A 16,398-nucleotide genomic window follows, 5' to 3' on the forward strand; every position below is an offset into this window, starting at 1 on the left:
TTTGTGTACATGTATGTGAAATAAAGGATTGCTGTGAGCCCAGTTATCAGTATGATAATTCCATAGAGATAATTCTAAGTGCCCTTTTTTGAAAGGTAATAACTTGACTAATTTTACCTATTCCACATTTACCCCATGCCAAGATGCCATAACTAAGGTAAAACTAAAGCATTGTAAAGAGTAAATAAGATACTATTAGGGAAACAAGTTTTAAGTTGTTGAAATGTTTTGAATTTGCTTATTCCCAGAGAGAGATTGATCAATAGGCCTATACAATCCTAACAAAGTTACACTAGTGTTTTCTGTGTTTTTTTATACTGAAGAACATAAATCTAGCTTTCTAAATGTTAAGAGACGACCTATTGGCTTTTAATTGGGCCACTCATTGACATTTTTAAAGCCATTGGGCACTTTTGGAACAGATTTTTTTTTTTCACAGATTTACAAATAACTTGCAGGGTTTACAGAAGGTAATGGTGAAAGACTTCTTTTGAAATATTATTCAATGAAATGCTTTACTTTTTGAGAAAACATTAAAACAATATCAATTCTCGATATCGAGAATTGCGGATTTATTTTAAACAGATGTCATGGACACGGTGAAACGTGCGGAACCAAAGGTGGGTTTTCCAGTTATTTTCTCCCAACTCCGATGACCAATTGAGCCTAAATTTTCAGAGGTTTGTTTTTTTATATATAAGTTGTGATACACGAAGTGTGGGCCTTGGACAATACTGTTTACCGAAAGTGTCAAATGGCTTTAAGCTGTGTGTTCACCGTTAGAAAAAGTACATCAGGGTTAGGATAAGGATAAAAGAAGTTGCTGTCATCAGCAAAAAGAATAAATTGAATCATATCTGAGGGTTTATGAAAATCAAGAATAATTGTGTAACAATATTATCAGTAGAGCTGGCCTTAGTTCACTGATATATTTGTAAATTTTGAGGTGCACATAATTTTATCTTGTATGTGGCACAGTAATTGTTACAATTTAGTACACTGATACAAAGTAATTAAATATACATATTGCAGAGTGGTGGGCAAGGTTATCTTTTCAACCATTAGGAATACAATGTGTTGTTTGATTCTATGGACTTACAAACAGCTATATTGCAGAGTAGATGGGGCTCGACTCATTTTCCACCATTAGAGGGATATTATTATTAATCTTCAAGCACACTTGAATCATCATTTCTGATTGGTTGAACCATCCATGGCAACAACAGTGTGATATTATACCATACCATAGTGGGCTGTTCAAACTCTGTATATTTTGCCATGTCAAGTTTTCTTGAAGAAAACATTATTACCTCACCACTCCCATGTGTGGGTCACTGACCATTGTAGTGCTTCGTGTCCCACATACCTTTGACCTTGTGGTTTGTGGGACACAAGCGCAATTTTTCAAGTTCCATAATATAATCCCAAGATCGATTGAAATAAAAAATAAATATACATGTACACACTTCTGCATTACAGGGTTGAAAGGTATGCAGATGTGCGGTATTTCCCATCAGCACACACAACCAAACAAAATTTTCCACCGGCAAACTTGCACAAACTTATTTTTTGTTTGTTTTTAGTTTGCACAAACAGCAATGTAAAAACAACATGACATACATGTCAATACAGGGTTCATTTATGCAGAATATAGGTCTATAGTACATAGGATTGCAACAAATTAAACACTGCTCTTGTCCAAAACGCGTTTGCTGGAGAACAAAGTGTTTCAACTCATACATATTCATGACCAAAAGTTGAACTCTCACTGGTCTATTCATCATCACATGCCAGGAGCTACTTTTGCAATTTAACAAGCGTGCAGGTGTGTATTCGTGCACCTGTTAAATGCACATGACAAGTAGACTATTAGCTATTAGCACCAGGGCCCTACTTGTACTGCGTATTACCATGTGCATGACTAGGCAGCCCAGGTGATAGTTACTTGTCGTGACAAGTAGACTATTAGCTATTAGCACCAAGGCCCTACTTGTACTGCGTATTACCATGTGCATGACTAGGCAGCCCAGGTGATAGTTACTTGTCATGACAAGTAGACTATTAGCTATTAGCACCAAGGCCCTACTTGTACTGCGTATTACCATGTGCATGACTAGGCAGCCCAGGTGATAGTTACTTGTCATGACAAGTAGACTATTAGCTATTAGCACCAGGGCCCTACTTGTACTGCGTATTACCATGTGCATGACTAGGCAGCCCAGGTGATAGTTACTTGTCATGACAAGTAGACTATTAGCTATTAGCACCAAGACCCTACTTGTACTGCGTATTACCATGTGCATGACCAGGCAGCCCAGGTGATAGATACTTGTCATGCCCTTTACGATTGTGCTGTTGTACACATGCACATTGGTATAGCAATATCAAACACACACAAATAAACTTATCGTGGTGCATTTTACAGTCGTCATTTCACCTTGCTCCAAATAATATTGTTCCGGTAAATAGTCAATATTAGCTCCCCTTGGTATTGAAAGTTGACAAACTTGTTCCCGAGGCGACCTAATATTTGAGAGTCTCTAATCCCTTGGTTGTACAAGTTTTGACATAATACATGTAAGTTCTCTGGGTAGGCCCCTCTTCTGGTCACTCAAAGTTCCTCGGGGGAATAGTTGTACACTAGTTACCTCATTGCCAGTCAAAATGTGTAAACTATTCACCCTCAAACCACGCTATATTTGTGTATTTCTATAGCTCATACATATTCATGATCAAGAGTCAAGTTATTACTTGTCCATTCATCATCACTTGCCAGGCGCTAATTTTGATATTTACCAAGCGCGTACGCGAGTAATCAGGCACATGGTTTATGCGCATGACAAGTAGAATAGCGACCGGGAAGCGCCCAGGCAGCCCGGGAGCTACATGTATTCTACTTGTCATGCGCACTAACCATGTGCGACCATTCACCCCGGAGCTATTCTACTTGTCATGCACTTTACGATCGTGGTACTGTTGTACACACGCGCGAACATCACAAGAACAAACTTATCATGTTTCATTTTATTTCACAGTCGTCATTTTCCCTTGCTCTAAACAACTGAATATGTATGTATGAAGTATAGTAAAATAAATATAACATGGTATATTTCGGGTGACTAGTCGATATGAGCTCCCCTCGGTATTGGAAGTTGGCAAACTAGTTGCCTCGGCTTCGCATCAGGAACTAGTTTGTCAACTTCCAATACCTCGGGAGCTTATATCGACTAGTAACCCTCAAACCATGTTATATTTGTATATTGTTCTATGAACTGACACACAACTTATTGCAGCTAGAAATACAGAGGTGGAATACAAATAATGAATTCAAGCTATTGCTGACTTCCCTGTACATCAGCATCTTCAGTGTGAATGTTGGTCTCTACATTTCTCGCAGTGGTGCTGCCTGAAGATAAAAAAGTAAATACAAAATGCTTTCAAACCAAGATAAAAATTGAATACATTTTAAATTTACATCGGGGATAAAGAGTACTAGTGTATGTTAGCAATGGGTAAAAACCAAAATTAATATTCTTTATCCCCGATGCAATTTATTTTTATATCATTGCGGTACCCGCTTCCAAAACATACGTAGCATTCAAATTGCCTCTGGTAAGACACTGCTCTAGAATTGCGAGGGTCGTGGGTTTGAATCCCACCTGAGTAATATATGCCTGTGATATTTTTTTCACAGGACTCGGGGGGAAAGTACTGAGTATACAGTGCTTACATATGTACACCGATGTGGGTAAAAACCAAAATTAAGATAAAAACTACCAAGTTTAGTTGAGGAGAAACGGGAAACAGAATGACAAACAACTGAAGAGAATCGGTGATAGGAAGGTGGATGAAAAGGTAAAAATGTCAAAACCAGGGGCCCAATTTCATATAGGAGCTTAATCTTCACTTAATATTGTAAGTGAATCCATAAAGGCTGTCTTACTTTACATCTACATGTATGCTCCTTATAACTTTCAAGTTATAAGGAGCCATATATGATCCAGGAAATGTTGTAACATATGAATGAACAAAATCTAATCAGAATTGATCAACATGAGAAAACCCCATAAAATCCATAGATTTAAAGGCTTTTTCCGACTCTGTTAAAAAACACATATCGCTGAAAAAGGGCATTTGGAAAATTTGTCACTAAAACTTCCAGTTTAAACCAGGAATACATGGATACAGAAAAACCATGTTAAAATTGTCTTTACAATGGCTACACATATTGCCTAAAAGGGGCATTTGGAAATTTGTAACTAAAACTTGCAGTTTGATCCAGGGATACATGGTCAAATTGGATTGTATCTGTGCAAGTTTTGTTCAGTTCTGATACATGTACATTTTGGATAATGTCATCCATTGTGTAGTTTAAGGAGTTTGATTAATGTAATTAGACACCTGATGGTGTCATAAAGATGTCATTCCCCGATGAGTCTCAAGGCTCAGTTTACTTTGGTTTTTGAGTTACAGACAAGAGTTGCAGGGCAAAAGATCTAGAAAAAAAAATTCAAAAACCATTAAAAAAACATAGGCACGAACACCTAATGATCAATCAAAAACTCTCAAAATACTATCTTATCACACAGAGACGCTGCTTCTACATTTGTACTACTACGATGGAAAAGTGGCCGAGAGCTTGACCAATCGCGGGCTAGTTATGGGCCAAACGTGGAAGGATCTCCATGTGTGTGGTTTGGTCAGGGTGGAATCTCCCAGGTCAAAACATGTTCAAAATAAGCGTAGCCAGGTCGTAGCCAACAGTGAGTGGGGAAAAGTCGTAATGGGAATGCCATTATCGTACAAGCAGCGTGGTAGCATCTAGTGCTGTATTAAGCACTGAACCGATTAAGTTAGGTTAAGTTACACTGTCACACTGTGGTGATTAAGTTAGGTTTAGTTACACTGTCACACTGTGGTGATTAAGTTAGGTTTAGTTACACTGTCACACTGTGGTGATTAAGTTAGGTTTAGTTACACTGTCACACTGTGGTGATTAAGTTAGGTTTAGTTACACTGTCACACTGTGGTGATTAAGTTAGGTTAAGTTACACTGTCACACTGTGGTGATTAAGTTAGGTTATGTTACACTGTCACACTGTGGTGATTAAGTAAGGTTAAGTTACACTGTCACACTGTGGTGATTAAGTTAGGTTAAGTTACACTGTCACACTGTGGTGATTAAGTTAGGTTAAGTTACACTGTCGCACTGTGGTGATTAAGTTAGGTTTAGTTACACTGTCACACTGTGGTGATTAAGTTAGGTTTAGTTACACTGTCACACTGTGGTGATTAAGTTAGGTTAAGTTACACTGTCACACTGTGGTGATTAAGTTAGGTTAAGTTACACTGTCACACTGTGGTGATTAAGTTAGGTTTAGTTACACTGTCACACTGTGGTGATTAAGTTAGGTTAAGTTACACTGTCACACTGTGGTGATTAAGTTAGGTTTAGTTACACTGTCACACTGTGGTGATTAAGTTAGGTTTAGTTACACTGTCACACTGTGGTGATTAAGTTAGGTTTAGTTACACTGTCACACTGTGGTGATTAAGTTAGGTTAAGTTACACTGTCACACTGTGGTGATTAAGTTAGGTTAAGTTACACTGTCACACTGTGGTGTGAAACATTTCTTCACCCTCTACAGGTTGGGTAAATTAGTATACATTTTTTTTTCCAAATGTGGACTTAAATTGACAATTTCACAACGTTACATTTTAATGTTTTATAATGTTAAATATTTGTATTCACTCTGGTATGAGCACTTGTGCTGTTTGCATGCTGAACAAAATAAGAATTTACAAAAAATGTAAAATATATAATTTGACCTCAGACCACCAGAAATTTGAAAACTTTTTACATGTGGAATTTACACTTAATTAAAGCCATTGGACACTTTCGGTAAACAGTATTGTCCAAAGGCCCACACTTCGTGTATCACAACTGATATAAAAACCTGTGAAAATTTAGGCTCAATCGGTCATCGGAGTCGGGAGAAAATAACAGGGAAAACTGACACTTGTTTACGTACGTTTCGCCGTGTCATGACATGTGTTTAAAAAATAAATCCGTAATTCTCGACAACGAGAATAGATAATTGTTTTAATGTTTTCTCGAAAAGTAAAGCATTTCATGGAATAATATTTCAAAAGAAGTCTTTCACCATTACCTTCTGTAAACCCTGTAATTTATTTGTAAATCTGTGAACTTTAACGAAAGTGTATAATGGCTTTAGAGACAACAAACTTTCTTATAAAAAATTCTGGAGTTTCTTTTGTTCACAAATTAATGTTACAAATGAAATTCATCGGTGCGATAGAAAATTTGATGGGTCATGTGAAATGAATCAGGTCCCAAGCATTGCTCACTGCTCATGCATGCACAAACTGTTAAGCAGTTACACATCATCTTCCGGTGGATGGTCTTTTGTTTATTCAAGGTAAAAATTGCTCTCCTCAGTTTTCATGCTATGACCAAGAAGCTTCTAACCAAGACAGGCTTGAATTAAGCTTTTCCAATGGCATTTTCCGATCCTTGGAGTCAGGACGCTGAGAAGTCCCATAAAAACACAAATGGTGCATCAAGAAAGCGATTTGTGGTTACCTTAACTCAATTACATTACACTAAACAGGACACTTACAAAGCACCATTGATAACTAAATAATTGAACTATAAGTTAAACTACAGTGCGATCTCACATAATTGAGGGACGTCGGAAACGCGATGTGTGTGATCGGGTGTGAATGTTTGTTATGAAATTGCATACAACCTTTGGGATAGAAAACTGGCACCCAAAACAATGGTTGTTGGCTTTCCGTTCTCGTGTGAAAAGGGCTAAAGTCCACTATGGCATGCTGTAATCTCAGATTTACCACCAATGCCGAATATAATGGTGGTAGCTAATTGATCTCTCACTCTTTTTGTTCGTCCAACAAAAGAAAAGAAGATAGATTTTGAGCCTGAATTCCACTGTGTTTACACTATAACACAGTGAGCAACATGCACTGTGCCTAGGCTGTGTTTACACTATACCACAGTGAGCAACATGCACTGTGCCTAGGCTGTGTTTACACTATAACACAGTGAGCAACATGCACTGTGCCTAGGCTGTGTTTACACTATAACACAGTGAGCAACATGCACTGTGCCTAGGCTGTGTTTACACTATAACACAGTGAGCAACATGCACTGTGCCTAGGCTGTGTTTACACTATAACACAGTGAGCAACATGCACTGTGCCTAGGCTGTGTTTACACTATAACACAGTGAGCAACATGCACTGTGCCTAGGCTGTGTTTACACTATAACACAGTGAGCAACATGCACTGTGCCTAGGCTGTGTTTATACTATAACACAGTGAGCAACATGCACTGTGCCTAGGCTGTGTTTACACTATAACACAGTGAGCAACATGCACTGTGCCTAGGCTGTGTTTACATTAGGGACTTTTCGGTTTCGACGACGGATGGTTCTGCGACGGTTGTTCACCTAAACGTTGTCGTTTTCAGCACAACGAAGAATCATCCAAAGTACTGTCGTAGAAATTGAGGGACGACCGTCCTCAAAGCCGACGCATACGCAGATGACGCCAAATGTCATCTTACCCGTCGCAGAACCATCCGTCGTCGAAAACGAAAAGTCCCTACTATAACACAGTGAGCAACATGCACTGTGCCTAGGCTGTGTTTACACTATAACACAGTGAGCAACATGCACTGTGCCTAGGCTGTGTTTACACTATAACACAGTGAGCAACATGCACTGTGCCTAGGCTGTGTTTACACTATAACACAGTGAGCAACATGCACTGTGCCTAGGCTGTGTTTATACTATAACACAGTGAGCAACATGCACTGTGCCTAGGCTGTGTTTACACTATAACACAGTGAGCAACATGCACTGTGCCTAGGCTGTGTTTACACTATACCACAGTGAGCAACAAGCACTGTGCCTAGGCTGTGTTTACACTATAACACAGTGAGCAACATGCACTGTGCCTAGGCTGTGTTTACACTATAACAGAGTGAGCAACATGCACTGTGCCTAGGCTGTGTTTACACTATAACACAGAGGTCGTACACACGCCGTACTAAAGTTGGTCTAAGTCTACTTAGACCGGTTCGGGTTAAACTTTTGTGCGTGTGAACGCAAATAAAGTTAGACCGGATCGGGTCTAAACCCCAAAACTTAAACCGTCCAGCGAGGCGGTCTAAGTCTAAACCAGTTCGGGTTTATCTTTTAACACTGCGTGTGGACAGAATGACATCCGGTTTTAACTCACAACGGACGACCCATTGTGTGGTTCAATGCACACGCCCGGGACCCGGAGTGCTTGTATACGGTTTCTGTTGCCTCTGATGCCGAAAAGCACTGAGTATTTATATTACTTTCTTGCCGCTTACCGAGTTGGCGAAACTCTCTCGATCGGTGTATGCAGTTTAGCACAGGCCCACGCACATGATTTATTAAATTCTGAAACAAAATTATATTTACCAAGCTTTTTTTGTTGAGTGTCCTACAATAAATCATGGAGGTACCTCCATGAATAAATTGAAACTGTTTTTCATGCGTACATTTGTATACTACGAGCGCAGCGAAGAAGCATATTTTGTAATGCTTCTCACATGCACAGCGCTGCCATCCCATAGTGATCACTCTTTGATATCCCATAGTTATCCATCACCGATCCCGTGGATGTGCCTTTCTATTGCCGTCACCGTTACTAGCGTGCTGTACTTTCAATCTAGGAGAATGAACTGCAGTGGGTGCGAGGCTGTGTGTAGGGGAAATTCCCTACGCCAGCAATGTCACCACGTTGTTGGGAAGTTGGGAAAATACTGCAAAGTACATGTATTTACGTAACTTGCACGTGTGTAGTTGTGTTTATGAACGAATCGGAATAAAATTCGCAGCACTAGCTTTTGAGAGATCGCAACTTCCAATCGGTTTGAGTACAAACTAAAAGTATTTATTAAATCGGAAACAGTGGTATAAAACACAAAATTGAAACGTGTTCTGTTTCATGGAATATGGACAATATTTTGGTGAGTTTTCTCGGCGGTTTGTATAAATATTTTGTTTGTTTAAAAAAAAAATTTGAGTCGTGTTCATGTTTGTTTTAAGTGCCCATATCCTCCCAGCGGTGAAACTGTTTGCCGTGTTCGATTGAGCCATTTGTAATTGTATCCAATAATATGTTCTGATGATTATCTAGCCCACCTTGTTGAGCTGTTAATGGCTCCGCTTTTAACATCGGTCTCATCACTGTCACGATTTTTATTCCGATTCGTTCATGTAATGGCGACAGTGATGAGACCGATGTTAACAGCGGAGCCGTAAACAGCTCAACAAGGTGGGCTAATGATCATCCAGGGCATGGGGCACTCATATCGGCGTGCTCGGTGCGTGAATCTGATGAATAAAACCGAATGTTAGAGCAACGGGGTCGCGTCTACTTTGATCTCTTAAAACCGAAGATAAACCGGATCGGGTTTAACTCTGTGCTGTCTGAACACAATGGGTTTTTATTTTTTTGACCACCCCCCGCTGCTCGTTAAAGTTAAACCGGTTCGGGTCTAAGTTAGTACGCTGTCTGAACATACCCACAGTGAGCAACATGCACTGTGCCTAGGCTGTGTTTACACTTTAACACAGTGAGCAACATGCACTGTGCCTAGGCTGTGTTTACACAACATATATAACACAGTGAGCAACATGCACTGTGCCTAGGCTGTGTTTATACTATAACACAGTGAGCAACATGCACTGTGCCTAGGCTGTGTTTACACTACATGTATAACACAATGAGCAACATGCACTGTGCCTAGGCTGTGTTTACACTATAACACAGTGAGCAACATGCACTGTGCCTAGGATGTGTTTACACCATAACACAGTGAGCAACATGCACTGTGCCTAGGCTGTGTTTATACTATAACACAGTGAGCAACATGCACTGTGCCTAGGCTGTGTTTACACTATAACACAGTGAGCAACATGCACTGTGCCTAGGCTGTGTTTATACTATAGCACAGTGAGCAACATGCACTGTGCCTAGGCTGTGTTTACACTACATGTATAACACAATGAGCAACATGCACTGTGCCTAGGCTGTGTTTACACTATAACACAGTGAGCAACATGCACTGTGCCTAGGCTGTGTTTATACTATAACACAGTGAGCAACATGCACTGTGCCTAGGCTGTGTTTACACTATAACACAGTGAGCAACATGCACTGTGCCTAGGCTGTGTTTATACTATAGCACAGTGAGCAACATGCACTGTGCCTAGGCTGTGTTTACACTACATGTATAACACAGTGAGCAACATGCACTGTGCCTAGGCTGTGTTTACACCATAACACAGTGAGCAACATGCACTGTGCCTAGGCTGTGTTTATACTATAGCACAGTGAGCAACATGCACTGTGCCTAGGCTGTGTTTACACTACATGTATAACACAGTGAGCAACATGCACTGTGCCTAGGATGTGTTTACACCATAACACAGTGAGCAACATGCACTGTGCCTAGGCTGTGTTTATACTATAGCACAGTGAGCAACATGCACTGTGCCTAGGCTGTGTTTACACTATAACACAGTGAGCAACATGCACTGTGCCTAGGCTGTGTTTACACTACATGTATAACACAGTGAGCAACATGCACTGTGCCTAGGCTGTGTTTACACTATAACACAGTGAGCAACATGCACTGTGCCTAGGCTGTGTTTACACTATAACACAGTGAGCAACATGCACTATGCCTAGGCTGTGTTTACACATTTTAACACAGTGAGCAACATGCACTGTGCCTAGGCTGTGTTTACACAACATAACACAGTGAGCAACATGCACTGTGCCTAGGCTGTGTTTACACTATAACACAGTGAGCAACATGCACTGTGCCTAGGCTGTGTTCACACTATAACACAGTGAGCAACATGCACTGTGCCTAGGCTGTGTTTACACTATAACACAGTGAGCAACATGCACTGTGCCTAGGCTGTGTTTACACTATAACACAGTGAGCAACATGCACTGTGCCTAGGCTGTGTTTACACAACATAACACAGTGAGCAACATGCACTGTGCCTAGGCTGTGTTTATACTATAACACAGTGAGCAACATGCACTGTGCCTAGGCTGTGTTTACACTATAACACAGTGAGCAACATGCACTGTGCCTAGGCTGTGTTTACACTATAACACAGTGAGCAACATGCACTGTGCCTAGGCTGTGTTTACACTATAACACAGTGAGCAACATGCACTGTGCCTAGGCTGTGTTTACACTATAACACAGTGAGCAACATGCACTGTGCCTAGGCTGTGTTTACACAACATAACACAGTGAGCAACATGCACTGTGCCTAGGCTGTGTTTACACTATAACACAGTGAGCAACATGCACTGTGCCTAGGCTGTGTTTACACTATAACACAGTGAGCAACATGCACTGCGCCTAGGCTGTGTTTACACTATAACACAGTGAGCAACATGCACTGTGCCTAGGCTGTGTTTACACAACATAACACAGTGAGCAACATGCACTGTGCCTAGGCTGTGTTTACACCTGTGCCTCGGGCATCCCTCAATGTTTTATTAAAACGTGTTTGTCACCATTTCAATTGCATGTCCACAAAAGTTTTGCTTTTAAACACAAGTCTCTCGGCGATAACTGGTTAACCATTGTCAAGTTCATTCAAACATGACTTACATGTAAGTGCACAAATGAGTACTGACCTGCAGAAGGGTTGGGAGCTTTCTTACGTGTCATCACCAACGTTCTCTGATTTGATTCCTCATCCTGGCTGTCCCTTTCATCACCTGCATCCACTTTCTCTCCAGTGCAGCCATGGCTGGACCCTGCTAATGGCAATTTAATGGCTGAAGGGTGGGTTTCTGAGCCTCGACAATCTAAACAAATATAATAACATAAATTTTCAAGTTCAACTAGACGGGTGTTTGAAGCGTAACAAATACTGTGGGTTTCGGTTGTTGGTTGGAACAAAACAAAAAAAATTAAGAAAAGATGAAAAAAAGTGGAGTCATTATCTTGACTTACCAGTAATTCAAATGCGTAAAAAGCCTGTACAAGATGGTACAAAGATTATAGTTTTATGACGTGGTTCAGGAAACATGGTTTTTTTTTAAATCTAGAGCTTTATGTTTCCTGAAGCAACGGGTAATTTGCTACGTGAACTGAAAGTTTTAGGATTGAAGAAAGATTGACAGTTGAAGTAAGTTTAAATGCCTTCATATTTAATTGTAGGTTTCATAGTTTATTTGAGAAATCTGTAGATGGATACATCTCCCAGGAGGACTCTCCAATCTTATGTTCCTCCAAGGTACGCTTAATTCATTCCTTCAAGGTACGCTTAATTCATTCCATCAAGGTACGCTTAATTCAGTCCATCAAGGTACGCTTAATTCATTCCATCAAGGTACGCTTAATTCAGTCCATCAAGGTACGCTTAATTCATTCCATCAAGGTACGCTTAATTCACTCCATCAAGGTACGCTTAATTTATTTCATCAAGGTACGCTTAGTTCATTCCATCGTGCTTGTTTCACGATACATATGGGTGTTTTTTAATCGGTAATACAACCAACAAAGGAATAAAACACTAAATGGAGCTGCTGCTCGATATAAATTGAAGTACAAGCTTTCATTTGATATATTGCCTGTGTCTTCTCAAAGAGTACATGCAATCAAAGTGAAAGCAGACTAAGTATACAAACCTGAGTCTGAAGCTTGGTAGTGACTAAGTATACAAACCTGAGTCTGAAGCTTGGTAGTGACTAAGTATACAAACCTGAGTCTGAAGCTTGGTAGTCTGCACTTAGCTCTTCTTGACTGGTTCTTAATTGCAGGGCAAGAGCACTACATAAAAACAACAAGCAAAGGTTCGGATGGTGCATATTATGGGGGCAAAAACTTTAACTGTGACAACAAAAAATGAAAAGTCAGAGCAATTACCTGTGAACTAAATATTAATGCGTGACTATTGAATAATTTCATCATTGATCTTCAGTGTGATGATGGGGATACAATTTGCTTATGAATACACTTAAGCTATATTTCTCAAGACATTAATAAATGAAGATGCACGATTTTACAGTATGAAAATTTTATATTTGGTTTGCGGTTATGCATTGGTATATCTTCAAAATGTTATTTGAGAATTTGTTTTGCTATAGTGTTGCAGATAAGATTTAAGGACTGTCCTGCATATTAACAGTCTCCTGACGATATCTAGAGCAGGCTACAATGTATAGTCAAAATGTTGAGACCAATTAAACAACTCACTCAGCGGCAGTAAAATTATTAATGAGAAATTCCCTTGATCTATTAAGTGGAATACTTCCGGCCAATTCCCTACCTTCCGCCCGGCTAGTAGTTAATTAATAAGCAGCAGCCGATTTCACGAAACTTTACGAAACTGCGTAAGTCCACTTGCACAACGTTTATTGCGTAAGTTGCGCCATAAACGGTTCACAAGTGGACTTACGCAGTTGTGTAAAGTTTTGTGAAATCGGCTGAAGGATAGGTCTCCCGATTTCCGAAATCTACTCCGCGGTGGTAAAATAAATAGCAAGACAAGTTCTCGAAGAACAAAATCTACACAGCAAAGTAAATGGTGTAACCCCACACTGAGTATAGGCCTACATGCATTGTAGATCACTCACCATGCAATGCCTTAAAACCCATAGTATAAGAATCCTCAGAAGGAATGGATATGAAGCAAACTTAAATATCAATTGTAAATTATGACTTACTCAATTCTTGCAGTAAGTCTACATGTAGCTGAGTTGGATAGCACTGGTATTGCAGCTGCTGCTGTACCTTCTCTATCACTGAGTGGTGTATAATAACCTTCTAACTGACCATCATGACAATGCTGATCAGGAGATGGACTCTTACTGCTATTACATGTAGCTGTAATGGATACACATATACAAACATACCTCAACAGGGATACAAACAACCAGGCAATCAAACATCATTCATGACCTACTTTTTGGGGACTTGACTCGAGTATATTATTCAGACATCCCCTCAAGGATTTTAGATTCGTCTCTGTAAGTTAAGTTATATGATGTAAACTGTTTACAAGAAGTATGTACATGTAAGCAAACTATTTATAACCATGTTTATTTTGTATTATTTATTACCCTCTTGTATTATGCTGCATATCAATAGAATGCTCAAGTGTTCTTCTTTAAAATAAATACCAAATGTGCAACGATGACATGTTGCTCGACTTGGCCACAATAATGAGAATGAGACTAAGTCACAAATCAAATGTGCCAAATTAGCAAAGTCGATGGATGCAATGCAGGGCTGTCATAGCAGGCTTTTGATCTGCCATTCGTGCCAGATTGCATGCAACGGATTTCTAATTGTCTGGACAAACACATCTTCCAGATAACGTCTACGAAACCCGTCTTGCAGATTACTTGCAGAAAGACAGTGATTTCTAAGAGCATTGCTGACAAGATATCGTTCTTCCCAGGAGTGGTCTTTTTTAAACATCCACTTATAGGTCGATCTTTGACATACTCGGTGGCTCGTACTTAGCCATTAATTTTTATGACTCCAAAAGCAGTTGCAAGTTGATGTTGGGGTACCCGAGGTTCAAGTTGACCAATGGCACAGGCTCTCTCCAAATCTGTTAAACGTGGCATATTGAAACTGCGAAACGTTTACCATGTCTCAGAAAAAAGACAACAAGTTGTAGGCCTTAACCTTTCATCACTTTCCTTCATGACATTCCACCTGGAGTAATTTTTAACCCAGTCTTGCAATTATCCAAACAAGATGTTTTTCAAGAGATGGGGGTTAATTGTGTTTGGTGTGCTCACTGGTGCAAATTTTTGTGTAAACCATTCAGGGTTCTTAAGCTTGATTGGTTTGATTATTGATCATTACCTTTTGACTGTTTCGCACAGATAATGGTAATTGTGGCACATTTGATTTGTGGCTTTGCCTCATTGTCATTCACGTAGCCAAGTTAAGCAACATGTAATGTGGTATCATTTAAAAGAGGAACACTTCAGCTTTGCATTGATATAAAGCATTGAGTAATAAGCAATAAAAATATACTTGGTTGACAAAAGTTTACTTACTTTTTGTGAGCAGTTTATATTAGTTTGAAGAGTCTAAAAAGCACTAGAGTCAACAGGCAGAAGTCGTGAGCGGAAGATTTTTGACATAATTTTAGCCGGAAATCTTTTTGGCGGGAATATATCTGGCACAATCTCCTCCCTATTTCATGTGAGTTTGAAGTAAACTGAAGAGGTCTTTGATGCATTTTGATTTTTTGTTTTCCTTTCCGGAACACAATTTTTTTGGTCAGCGATTCCATAACACAAGAAAATAGAAATAAAAGGCTAACATGCCTAAATGGTCTCTGAATTTGGCATTACTGCGCTACACTGTACATCAAAAACTCCCCTAACAAATTTGCCACTCAAAAGACCAACAAGACCGAGGCTTAAAGGGCAAAATTCTCTGGTGGCCTTTTGGTTTACTTGAAATCACTGATCATTAATTATTAGGCACATCATGAAGGAAGGAAGAGAAGGAGTTCGAACGGAACGCCAAACTGCAGAGTAACAAAAGAAAACCCTGACAATGCCCCTGTCTGACTAGTGGGAAAAGATAGGAGACCTTCTGCAGGACGGCCGATTAACGAGCGCAAATAAATCTCTTAGTGCAGAACGTGCGGTACCGCCACTCTGCACTGTTGCCTGTGTGTAAAGATGAATCATTGGGGACAAAAATTGCGAACATACACAGTTTTCGCATGCGCAGTGTGTTTTCTTCGTCTTTCATGGATGCGCACATGGTCCATTATGTTGTTTTTTGGGGTTCTTTTAGTTTTTTTCACATGAAAATCAGAGTTGTAGAAGGTGAGTTGTGATTGACTTGTTCACTTATCGTCTGTGATGTTTTCATGGAAATATTATACACATATTGACTGGCAACGAGGTAACTAGTATACATCTATTCCAAGGAGGGACTTTGAGTGACCAGAAGGGCGACCCATTTCCCCGAGGCTGAAGGCCGAGGAAAATACAGTAGGCCCCTCTTCTGGTCACTCACAGGCCCGAGGGGGAATAGACGTACACTAGTTAGCGAATTATGCCAGTCAATATGTGTTTTATAACACAGCTCGGTTTTAAATGTCAAGTAGAACAGAAAAGGAAGTTTTGTAGTTGTTGTTCGCGGTTCAAGTCAAGAGAGGGCGCTGTTACCGCGGGCACTATATTCAAAGACTATTGCCCGCTCTGGTACTATTCCCGCAAAACACGCGTGCGCGATCACTAGCCTATATTAGTTCATCCCATGTGACCATGTTTCAGCCAACCAGAATACAGAACGAGC

General features: G+C 40.0%; 1 protein-coding gene across 1 annotated transcript in view; it reads right to left on the reverse strand.

The window, feature by feature from the left end:
* Positions 1-689: 689 nt before the first annotated feature.
* The window catches only part of LOC117289909 (E3 ubiquitin-protein ligase TRIM37-like), a 59,102-nt gene continuing 43,393 nt past the window's right edge, over positions 690-16,398 (reverse strand). Inside the window, exons 20-23 of the mRNA XM_033771111.1 lie at positions 13,788-13,947; positions 12,824-12,891; positions 11,751-11,924; positions 690-3,406 (exon numbers count right to left, since the gene is read on the reverse strand). Of these exons, the coding sequence (XP_033627002.1) occupies positions 3,333-3,406; positions 11,751-11,924; positions 12,824-12,891; positions 13,788-13,947 (476 nt within the window). The 3' untranslated portion in view covers positions 690-3,332. The remainder of the gene's footprint in view (positions 3,407-11,750; positions 11,925-12,823; positions 12,892-13,787; positions 13,948-16,398) is intronic.

This window comes from Asterias rubens, chromosome 5 (genome assembly GCF_902459465.1).
Source record: "Asterias rubens chromosome 5, eAstRub1.3, whole genome shotgun sequence".
NCBI lineage: Eukaryota > Metazoa > Echinodermata > Asteroidea > Forcipulatida > Asteriidae > Asterias > Asterias rubens.